A 12575-nucleotide genomic window follows, 5' to 3' on the forward strand; every position below is an offset into this window, starting at 1 on the left:
ACCTATGAGTGTGTACTATGATGGGACATTATCTTATCCAGAGCTGGAATAAATGATGGATCGAACTTAATAAAACTTCCAGGTGCTTATGGATGAGAAGAAATCCCGACACACAGCTAATCCATTTATTTTGTAAACAAGCTGATTCCATTAAAAGTTGGATGGATGGATTATAACATTCATTTGGAAAGCATAATTTGAAAGGGCCAGTCTGGGAAATCTGGCGGCATTCTCCAGTTCAAGGAAATGGACATACAGTTTGGCATTTTGACATTATGGATTGCAAATGGACATTCTTATCCACTGTTAGGATAATTTGCAGCTCTAAACTGTGAGAATGCGCGTGTTGGTGTGTGCATGAGAGTGTCCTGACGTGGAGTGAGATATGTCCAAGAACGGTTCCTGTCTGGTGCCAGATATTGCCAGGGTGGTCTCTGGCTTGGCATAACTCTAATGGAAAAATAAGTTTAGAAAGTGGATGAATGGATAAAACCAACTCTGGTTATGGGGACTTACATACAGTGGATTTTAGACCCCTTCACTTTTTCACATTTTATATTGCAGCCTTGTGCTAAACGATCTTGCTGTGGTTCGTCGTGTGGTGGGTGCAACAATGTGCTGTATCAGTGCTTGCTCCCGACCTCCTCCTCCTTGTGCTAACATCATTTAAAGGTTTTTTTCCCTCATCACACAACACAACATACTCCATTTTAATAAAGTGAAAACAGGACTTTGGAAATTTTTGCAAATGTATTAAAAGTAAGTAAAAAATGCAACATCACATTGTCACAAGTTTTCAGATCCTTTGCTGTCACACTTGACATCTGGCTCAGATACCTCCCATTCTATTGGCCACAGTTTAGATGTTTCTACACCTTGTTTGGATTCACCTTTGGTCAATGCAGTTGATTGGACCGATTGTGATGGCAGACACACCTGTCTATAGAAGGTCCCACAGTTGAGCAAAAGCCAAGCCGTAAGGTCAAAGGAATTGCTGGCAGAGCTTACAGAGAGGATTGTGTTGAAGCACACATCTGGGGAAGGCTACAAACAACGCCTGAAGCACTGAAGGTTCAGAAGAACACAGCAGCCTAAATCATTTTAAATTACAGATGCTTATATTTTAAAACATTTTTTTCTCAAACAAACAGAAAATTTTACAGGGACTATTAACATCATATGGGTTGGAGACAGTGGCACTGACCAGAAAGCAGGAGACAGAGCTGGAGGTGGCAGAGTTAAAGATGCTAAGATTTGCATTGGGTGTGACGAGGATGGACAGGATTAGAAATGAGGACATTAAAGGGTCAGCTCAAGTTGGCCGGTTTGGAGACAAAGTCAGAGAGGCGAGATTGTGTTGGTTTGGACATGTGCAGAAGAGAGATGCTGGGTATATTGGGAAAAGGATGTTAAAGATAGAGCTGTCATGAAAGAGGAAAAGAGGAAGGCCTAAGAGAAGGTTTATGGATGTGGTAAGAGAGGACATGCAGGTGATGGGTGTGACAGAACAAGATGACAAGGACAGGAAGATATGGAAGAAGATGATCCGCTGTGGCAACCCCTAACGGGAGCAGCCGAAAGAAGAAGAAGATCAACATCAAAGCATCTTCTCTTTCTGAACTGTACCAGTAATCTATCACTTTAAAACATCTGTTTTGACGGTTTACAACATAATTGAAGTGGGACAGATTTTTTTTTTAACTGAAGATCAGGACATAGCTATGATGTTCTCAGGCCGTGTTGATTATTTTATAATTTGGGAATGGAGATGTGTAAAAAGATGTAAAACTTTGAGTAAAGTCATCCATCACAAGGAGAGCCAGCCAAACACAAATGCGTAATATCACTTGTCCCAAAGCCCTATGTGGAGTTGTAACATAAATGTAGCTTATCTGACAGACCAAAGAAGAAAAGAAAAATAGTGATGACAAAAAGGACAACATGAGAGGGCGAAGGTGACGTTGGAAGGGGAGACCGAGACACATGTGACCGTTTCATCTGAACGGCCTTGTTTTTACCATTGTATAAATGACAGAAGCCACTTAATCTGAATAAAATAGCATTGGTAGATTTTGCAGTACAGAAACGAGGATTCCACATTTTTGCACGCATTGGCCACCAATATGTTGAACACTTCAGATTTTGTACACTTACCGCATATCTCTTTAATAAGCTTAATAATGTCTTCTCTCTGAAACAAAACAATCAAGACCCAAATTTGTCAAAAATTCTTTTTTAGCTTAATTAAAAGTTGTTTCTTAGATTTGAGTGCATTGCACAAAAGACAATTAGGACATGTAACATGTTACATTTCAAAGTCAGAAGTATATTTAATATCTGATCAAGAAACGTTTGGTCACATAACAACTCAAGGGTTTTAAACAAACATTTAAAATGCTGATTACAGAGATGTATTCATAATTTTTCTGTCACCCACAATTCTTGAGTTATGTCTTATTTTTAGGCTGTGTGCACAACTGCACCAACACAGTTCTGGGTTCAAATAAACAATATTTATTTTACAAAATACTTTTTACAGGTTTATTCTTTCAACAATCTACAATTCCAACAATATAATGTGGCATCTGATCTGAGCAAAAAATTGAGCAACGAGGGTTGCAATGTGAACGTAACGTAAATGAATGTTTATGGTACATTCTGACTGGGTGTCACTTAAAAGCTTTGCATGACAGAAAAAGTCTGGCGAGGTATTTGAAGTCAGCACAGAAAATGTTGTACACTGCAAAAAATGCAAAAACTCGACAAAAAAACGTTTAAAGGGAGCTGTTTTGCTTTTATTTAGCAAACAAATCTGCCAATGGGTTAAGCAAAATTTCCTTGACAAGACCTCTTACAGTATGCTAAATAATCGTAAATACAAATTATTTGATAAGTCAATAATTCTTACAATAAGGAAGACAAGGTTTAATGTCATGAAATAAATATTTTTTCGCTTGCTTAGATTTCATTTTTTGCAGTGTATAAGCTTCACCTATATTTATTCATGTAATAAAAAAATACTTACTGTTGTGATGTGAGATTTTGCATATAAGTTGATAAATATTTTGTATGTCTTTATTTGTAGCTTAAGCAAAACTAAGTCAGGAAAGTGAGTTTTACGACAGAGTTGGGGGAAGTGCTTGAAACAAATGTTTCTCTGCTAAAGTCTCTCTATCAGCCCCCACACAAAGCCTGGCTGCCTAACTGCCAAGTTTTACCTTAACATATGGTTTTGGGGGATGGCAGGTGTGAAGGTATTCTATCACCCCATTGGTCTGAAGTACGGCTGTTTGGAATTGGCTTGTATCAGAAGCCTTTAAGTACTGTGACGTCCTATTGGCTGTAGGGGTTGGATAAAAAATCTATAAATTTGCTCACTCCCTCACTCCCTCTCTTTCTTACCAAACTGCTGAAAGATCATCTCACACCATGAACTGAAAAGGACAACACAATGAAGATCACAGCTCGGAAGCCATTTTGAGACAGGCATGCGGCCTGTTCTGAAGAAAGCTGACCACACATGATGCCTTAACTAGAAACATTTTTAAGTAACTAACAAGTCTGTGTGCTGTCTGAAACTACACATCACCATTTAATCAGGTTGTATGGCTGCCAATATTCAAATGTACTTTGCGTTTTATTATTTATGAATATTATCAATAATACATTGTTTAAATTGTAACTTAACTCCTGCTTGTCTTTTACTACACCTAATTGCCTGAGGTTATAGATGTAGGAGGGAAGGTGGGGAGAAGTTATAAAGTATAACACCTTATAAAGAGTGGTAAGTCTATGAGATTTGAGGCATTCTGACAAAGGCTACATATTAATAATACAAAAGGGGAAAGCAGAGTAAAATGTTACTCTACCAAGACAAAACACTTACATTTTGTTAGCCAGTGATATTAACTTGCAAAATTATAACCTTTCACTCTGTGCCTTTATCCTCAACGTGAACACTTAAGCATTATGATGGTGGGCATCTCTTTGTGCCACCCTCACCCAAAAGAAAACAAATGATGGCACAGGAAGGGTTTAACTAGGGGACAACATAAACTACAACAAATAAATAAGCTGGCCCAGTGCACGAGCGCACCAAACTCTCCCAGCTCTCCTAATTAGATCCTTTAATCTCTAGTAAGATAACATGGCAACATGGCCCCCCTGCTGTCAATCCTCCCAGCTCCAAGCTTAAAGTTCCTCTGATCACAGGGTTTTATACTCTGTTCTGGAGGTACTTCTGGGCTGACCCCAGCATCACCTCTAGGGTCAGGAGTGTCCCCCCAAATGATAATAACAAAATAAAAATAGCAATCCTTTACATTTATATAGCACTTTTCTCACTACTCATAGCCACTTCAACCACCACTAATTCGCAGCATCCCCCTGGACGACAGCCATTTTTGCTCCTGTATACTCAATACACATGAACTATTTGGAGGTGGAGTGGTGAGAGAGATACTTAGCCAATTAGAGACAGGGGATTACTAGGGGGGCCAGAATGACTAGGCCATGGTGCGCAATTTAGCCAGGACATCAGTATAGACCCTACTCTTTACAAAGGATGCCCAGAGATCTTTCAGGTCCACAGAGAGTCAGGACCTCAGTTTTACATCTCATATGCAGGACCGTGCCATTTTTACAGATCAGTGTCCCCATCTCTGCGCTGGGATCACTCACACCACAGGGTAGACACCTTCTGCTGGCCTCACCAACACCTCTTCCAGTGGCAACCCAAGCTTTTCCTAGATGGTCTCCAATCCAAGTACTGGCCAGGCGTAGATTTAGGTGGATGAGCTCTTCTGGAGTGTACGTGGCATGGCTGCTAGTGATCCTTCAGAGCTCCTTAAGGCAGGCCAAGGCTTTACTGCACTGTTGAGCCCTGGCCATTTTTAAAGGGTCAGCACACAATACTTTAAGATCAGACATGAGTTTCCACTATTAAGGGGTGAAGTATTTAATCCCTGCCACTAGTCTGAACCGTTTCACTAATAAAGTCTCATTTGGTTAAAAAAGTAATGAAAGGAGGAGAGAACTTACAGTGAGTCCAGGTTCACCTTTGGGTCCGGGTCTGCCCTGAAAAGATCAAATATAAATCTGCGTCAGGTTCATGAAAGATCCTTTTCATTTCTTCTCATGTTGCTGGTTTCTATGCATATCTATTAAAATTGACGTTTCTTTCACAACATAAACTGATAAGTTGGACAAGGCTGGTGTAGGGGTGTCATTAAGACACTTCACATCGACTCTTTCTAAACATTTTATATACATGAAAGAAAACTGCCAGGTATACTGGTAATTTAATCAGAAATGTCCTGGAGGATAATGGTTCATATTCCTGCCCACACCTGCAGTATAAGGTGGATTCAGAGCTGCGTCAGGAGCCACAGGTGCTTTTATTCTGTCAGTCAGGGGGTGGAGCACAGAACTCTGGGTGCCCCTTCCTCTTGAAAAAAAACTTTTTGTTTCAAACTTCGAGCAACCCCCACAGGTGGGCCCTGGGTAACAAAGCCAATGTGTCAGGTCAGGTCTGTTGAGCTTGTGAGGACTTGCAGTGCCATTCTAGAAAGGCCTAAATGCAGTAGAAGCTCTCCTTGGGTGAGTAACACATACAGTTTACTGAAAGTCTAACATGCCATCACTAGCAGGCCTGAATTGGATCACATGGGTTATGTGATTAGTTTCCCTAATTGTTCACAGTTCTTCTCAGAAGTTGGAAGGCAAAATATATTTTAGACACATTTATTGACATTTTGGACTTGTATAGCTTCATGGGTGTCAAGGCTTCTTTGGATGGTGTGTTTTGAAGGCAGCAAACACTAAAACCAAGAATGTTTAGCAGACATGAACAGACATACAAGAGCCGTAAAAAAAATAATTTTAATAAAATTAATACAATGTTAAAAAAAAGGGCTGGAAAAAAATTTGGGAGTGGCCTCCCCTAGACCTTCTCGTATACTCAGATATGGGGATGGATATTTGAGGAGTAAACCGCAAGACAAGGATTATATTTTTATATTATGTACATTAAAGAACCATCAACAACAAATCAAATCAAATTAATAATATATTGAGCAATTATTATAAAAGTAAAGATGAATAAATTGGACTCCGCAAGTACATGAATAAAAAAAGTACAACTTCCGGTTAGGGGTAATATAGCAGCCCCAAAGTTAATAAAAATCTATTTTTTGTACCTAATACTTGCATTCAAAATTTGGTTGACCAAAGTGATAGCGTACTCAAGTTATCGTGTTTACATACACACACACACACACGCACACACACACGCACGCACACACACACACACACACACACACACACACACACAGAGACATAAATCCAAAAATGGTATTTTCTGACTCAGGGAGGTCTAAAACATCGAGATTCATGAAAATCTTAAAATTGAAATTTTGGACAATTACAATACTTTACTTACAAGAAAGTAAATTGGACTCAGGGAGGTCTAATATGTCAAAATTCATCGAAATAATGAGGTCAAAATTTTTGGATGACTAGAATACTTTGAGAAAGTAAATCAGACTCAGGGAGGTCTAAAATGTCGAGATTCATAATAATCTCGAAATCGAAATTTTGGACGATTACAATACTTTCCCTACGAGAAAGTAAATCGGACTCAGGGAGGTTTAAAATGTCGAGATTCATCAAAATCTCGATGTCAAATTTTGGACGATTACAATACTTTTTCTATAATTCATCCAGCCATCCATCCATTTTCCAAACTGCTGAATCCGAACACAGGGTCACAGGGGTCTGCTGGAGTCAATCCCAGCCAACACAGGGCACAAGGCAGGAACCAATCCCGGGCAGGGTGCCAACCCACCGCAGGACACACACAAACACACACCAAGCACACGCTAGGGCCAATTTAGAATCGCCAATCCACCTAACCTGCATGTCTTTGGACTGTGGAAGGAAACCGGAGCGCCCGGAGGAAACCCACGCAGACACGGGGAGAACATGCAAACTCCACGCAGGGAGGACCCGGGAAGCAAACCCAGGTCCCCAGGTCTCCCAACTGCGAGACAGCAGCACTACCCACTGCACCACCGTGCCGCCCTTTCTATAATTCATATACGAGAAAGTAATGATAACTAAAAAAAATGGCAGTGCCAAGTACAAGGCAGAAAACCACCCTAGCTGGGTAAAAGTCAGCTGCAGGACAACATACACACCCCATATATTATTTTCTTTATTGAAAACAACCCTCATGTATTTAGGGTAGTGTAGTGTAGCATAATCGTACTGTCGTACTGTCACGTGAGCATTCCGCGCAGATCCATCAGTGCCCGCTCCTCTCACACACTATACTTAACCCTTCTTGGTGCTCACTACAGATATCTGTGTGCCTTGTTACCACACTTCAATTTTATTTCCGTGGTTAGGTCCACTCATTTTGATAAAACCTACAAGTATGCGGAAGGAGATAAAATCTTTTTTAAGACAAATTTGAGGGGCTTTTATACTGCAAATGATAGGCTGAAAAAATGGTGGATGGTAGATTCCATGTCCTCCATTTCTTAAGTGCGCTTGCCAGGAAAATGGTTTCAGGGCTCGCTGGGTTGTAACAGTACAGTATGATGCTGTAGACTGTTAAAGCTCACCCGCTGCTCGGTTCACTGGCATCTGATGGCTTGAAGATCTGTAAAGAGAGCCATGTGGTCTGCTGTCTATTATTGATTTCTCCGCACTACACTGGGGGGCTCCTGGCTGTTCAGTAGCACTATGAAGAGCCACTATACAGTAAGTAGTCGTGTCCTTTATATTTAGCCCTGCTTGGTCTTAATGGCACCCGTGTTTTCTGAACTGTATTAACAATCTGAGTGAGACAAAAGAAAATGAAATTCCTGCCCCAGAATTAAGTAATGACTGGTTCTTTATGTACTGTACATCAGTCTATACATACCGACTCTCCAGGGACTCCAGAATCACCAAGTTCTCCTTTCTCGCCTTTTTTTCCTTTCTCTCCGTAAGAGCCACGGTCACCCTGTAGTTGTGACATTGAACAAAGGAGAAATAAAAGTGTTAAAAAGCTTGTCTAAATTTGTAAAGTATTACATGAAGCAACTGCTATTTTACAATGCTCTGTGTGAGACCTAAGGTGTTGTTGGGCTGCTGTGCCGATATAAAGTATGTGTGTGCTGATTAATGTAGCAGTCTGACTGGACTGTCAGGTAACTTAATAAAGAAGAACAAAAGGACTGTAATGGAGAGTGGCATATGTAAAAGTGGCCCACTGGTACAGCAGGGAGCACTGTCCTAGTTACTCATGTGAATCTAGCAGGAATTACCAGTAGAATTTCATTTTGTTAGTTATGTTTTCCTTGAGCTTGCACGAGAGAAGACGTTCATTGTATGTCAATTGTGGAGGAGTATGTTTGTGGACACAGCAAACGACATCCCACTGTGGGAACACACAATTCAGCTGTTGGAGAAAAAAGTCACTCTGTGAGCAACGAGCTGAAGCCAAGAAACCCCTCTATCCATACCCTAGGGGGAGCCTCCAAGACTGGTTGGTCATAAGCTGATGTACCAGTTATCACAATGGTGGGCTTGAGGTCTGTTTTCATGAGCATGTTATGGTGCACTGCCAGTGGAGATCATTTTCTGCATGGGTTTTGAACAAGTCAGTAACATCCTTAATAACATTCTTTAACAATAATAACATAGTAAAATAACTTTTCAAGTGTAATACAACATTTGTGTTTATCTTTAGAGAGCCATTAAACTCTTAACAATATTGACTTTAAGAATAAGACTAGCTACTTTTCATACATCACTGTGTAGTATCATTATTATATGTTATGAAATATTATGTTATCCAGAGCATAATAAAATGAATATTTTTTTTTTCCCAAAATCGTCTCATTACTAACTAAATTAATATACTCTGTGTACTTTGGTCAGAAAAATATTAGACAGATAGATCTCCTCACAGCATCAAGCAGGATGGGATGGGGCAGCTAACCTCTCCACATCTAACTATGCAAAGAAGGATAACGTTACATGGACGTGTCCAAAATCCTAACCCTGACCTTTACTGTCCACACCTTCCTGAGCTCCATCCTCGCCCCCTGAGCTCTGTCTCCTCCCTGTTCTGTTGCACTAAAAGTCTGACTAGAATAAGAAATTGTCTTACACTAGAGTAGGACATGAGAAATATTTATAGCATCTTACATCCACTGCACACAACACCCCATAATGACAAAGTAAAAAAAGTTTACATGAGGTTTTTGCAAATTTATTAAAAATAAAAAAACTGAGAAATCCCATGTACATAAGTATTCACTGCCTTTGCTCAATACTTTGTCGATGCACCTTTGGCAGCAATTACAGCCTCAAGTCTTGTTGAATATGATGCCACAAGCTGGGCACACCTATCCTTGGCCAGTTTCGCCCATTGCTCTTTGCAGCACCTCTCAAGCTCCATCAGGTTGGATGGGAAGTGTCGGTGCACAGCCATTTTAAGATCTCTCCAGAGATGTTCAATCAGATTCAATTCACACCAAAGAGTTCAATCTTGTCTCATCAGACCAGAGAATTTTCTTTCTCATGGTCTGAGAGTCCTTCAGGTGCCTTTTGGCAAACTCCAGACGGGCTGCCATGTGCCTTTTACTAAGGAGTGGTTTCCGTCTGGCCACTCTACCATACAGGCCTGATTGGTGGATTGCTGCAGAGATGGTTGTCCTTCTGGAAGGTTCTCCTCTCTCCACAGTGGACCTCTGGAGCTCTGACAGAGTGACCATCGGGTTCTTGGTCACCTCCCTGACTAAAGCCCTTCTCCCCCGATCGCTCAGTTTATATGGCCGGCCAAATCAAGGAAGAGTCTAGGTGGTTTTGAACTTCTTCCACTTACGAATGATGGAGGCCACTGTGCTCTTTGGAACCTTCAAAGCAGCAGAAATTTTTCTGTAACCTTCCCCAGATATGTGCCTCGAGACAATCCTGTCTCGGAGGTCTACAGACAATTCCTTTGACTTCATGCTTGGTTTGTGCTCTGACATGAACTGTCAACTGTGGGACCTTATATAGACAGGTGTGTGCCTTTCCAAATCATGTCCAATCAACTGAATTTACCACAAGTGGACTCCAATGAAGCTGAAGAAACATCTCAAGGATGATCAGGGGAAACAGGATGCACCAGAGCTCAATTTTGAGCTTCATGGCAAAGGCTGTGAATACTTATGTACATGTGCTTTCTCAGTTTTTTTATTTTTAATAAATTTGCAAAAACCTCAAGTAAACTTTTTTCACGTTGTCATTATGGGGTGTTGTGTGTAGAATTCTGAGGAAAAAAATGAATTTAATCCATTTTGGAATAAGGCTGTAACATAACAAAATGTGGAAAAAGTGATGTGCTGTGAATACTTTCCGGATGCACTGTAGATAGATAGATAGATAGATAGATAGATAGATAGATAGATAGATAGATAGATAGATAGATAGATAGATAGATAGATAGATAGATAGATAGATAGATTTGCATCTTCCTTGAGCTTCTCCAGGCCTTTGCCTTCATTTCAAACCTGACTGTAGGTGATCAGATCTGTTGTTTTCCTATCCAAGACACCACCTCTTGTTCATTCGTTTGTCCACCCTATTGGTTAGTGCTGCTGTTCAGCCTGTCAATCACTTCTGCTGCATCCTTCATTTGCATAAAGCACACCCTCAACACAGTAAGTTAGCATATTAATAAATATCAACTAACAAAACATTTATCTGCAAATAAAAACACATGTTGTCTAATTTTCTTTTTTCTGTAACATCACCGAATTTCAATCAGTTCCATCAAAGCATTTTTGAGATTTTGGGGTATTTATTTTTTTCTGTTGTGGAGGGGTTTATCCCTAAATATTGACATTGACTGCTAAGTTTCAGCTTTTTAACTACAACCTACAAATTCAAAATGAGTGAAGATTTGCAAAACAACAATAAAGTTTATCAGTTTGAACATTCGATATCTTGTCTTTGTAGTGTATTCAATTGAATATAGGTTGAAAAGGATTTGCAAATCATAGTATTCTGTTTTTATTTACGTTTTACACAACGTCCCAGCTTCATTGGAATTGGGGTTGTAAGTGGGTAATAGTTTTTCTGTTGATGAGTGAGTGAGTGAGTCAGTCTTTCAGTCAGTAAACTTCACATTATATATATAAAGATTTCAGACAGAGTGTGTGAGATGAACGTGTATATTTCACATTATCTTCTTAGGATTAAGAGCTGCTATACAGTATGGCTATATCTCCAAATGACATACCTTTGGCCCAGACAAGCCTTCCCCTGGAGGTCCTCTTGGCCCAGTGACGCCTTGACCTCCCTGTTCACCCTAAAACATTTACAAACAAAACAGGAGTGAAACAACACTATTTAGATTCTTTGTATTTTTGCAATAATTAGCTTCTCACAAAATAATGATTATAACCTTTCACCCATTGATCACTCTTATCTTATATGCTAACCATTCGCAGCAAGCATGATAAAAATGTACAAAGAAAAAAGTTACAAAAGACAAATTACAAGGTACTATGTATTAGAAGTTTAGATTTAATTGGCAAAGGCTCAGGCAAAAGAGACTAAAGAGAGCACAAGGCCCAAACAAAGGTCTTACTGTGGCTAACAGCCCTACTTTGAACTGCTTTGAGCCCAATAAGTGCTTCATCTAAGGGCATTATGTTAAATGAACTGGCATATGAGCCAAAAAATGGCACCAGTAAGTAGTCATACCCTTAAAACCCTGGTGTCTCTGTCTATTTTTCAAGGGTACTATTGAAGAGTTCCATTCCAGGGTACCCTTTATGATGCCAGAGATTATTATTTGATCTTTTTGTCCAAACTGAAATACTGACATTTACTGTGATGGTGTAATGGAAAATAATATCTAGAATATAGGATAATCCATTTTTTTAGTAATGCCCAAAAATATATTTTACAATGCAGGGAAGCGGTCTAAGCTAGTTCTTACTGGGGGGACATTTATGACTTACCATATCAAGATATGATTTCTACATGCAGGTAGCCCTAGGTGGCCCTGGCCATGCCAGCTAGCCTGGGGGAATACAGGTGACTAGGAAAATAAGGCTGAAGTACAAGGGATTGGAGGTCCCATTGCACCTCCAGGAGGAAAGCTTGGCATGGAATGGTGCTGAGTCTGCCTGAGCTGAATCATTGACTCGCCGACTTTGAAAGAGGAGTGCCAATGACCATTAGAATTTGATAAATGAGCCTGCGAAGCCATGTTACATCTCTCTTTGCCATTTCCCATCCATGAAGGAGGCCAATCTATTGCTCCATTCAAAGATCATGCAGGAGCAAAGACCAAACTGGACCGGAAACGGGGTCATCTGGTAGTATGAATATAGATTCAAGATTTGTCATGCTTATCTTACTTATTATTTATAATGCATGAATACATGTGTAACATTCTCTCCTACCTGTTCTGGGTTTACAGATGTAAAAGAAGAGACGTGCTGAACACAACAGCAGTATGGGATTTGGGAAATTCTTTTATGGTGTAGGCCAGGGGTAGGCAACGTCGGTCCTGGAGTGCCACAGTA

General features: G+C 40.1%; 1 protein-coding gene across 3 annotated transcripts in view; it reads right to left on the reverse strand.

Moving 5' to 3' along the window:
• col28a2a (collagen, type XXVIII, alpha 2a) overlaps positions 1-12575 on the reverse strand; it is a 172781-nt gene that overhangs the window by 21316 nt on the left and 138890 nt on the right. For all 3 annotated transcript variants that reach the window (XM_051930610.1, XM_051930611.1, XM_051930609.1), the window contains 4 exons: positions 11279-11347; positions 7928-8008; positions 5041-5076; positions 2155-2191 (listed from right to left, as the gene is read on the reverse strand). In XM_051930610.1, the coding sequence (XP_051786570.1) occupies positions 2155-2191; positions 5041-5076; positions 7928-8008; positions 11279-11347 (223 nt within the window). The remainder of the gene's footprint in view (positions 1-2154; positions 2192-5040; positions 5077-7927; positions 8009-11278; positions 11348-12575) is intronic.

Source organism: Erpetoichthys calabaricus, chromosome 8 (assembly GCF_900747795.2).
Source record: "Erpetoichthys calabaricus chromosome 8, fErpCal1.3, whole genome shotgun sequence".
Lineage (NCBI taxonomy): Eukaryota > Metazoa > Chordata > Cladistia > Polypteriformes > Polypteridae > Erpetoichthys > Erpetoichthys calabaricus.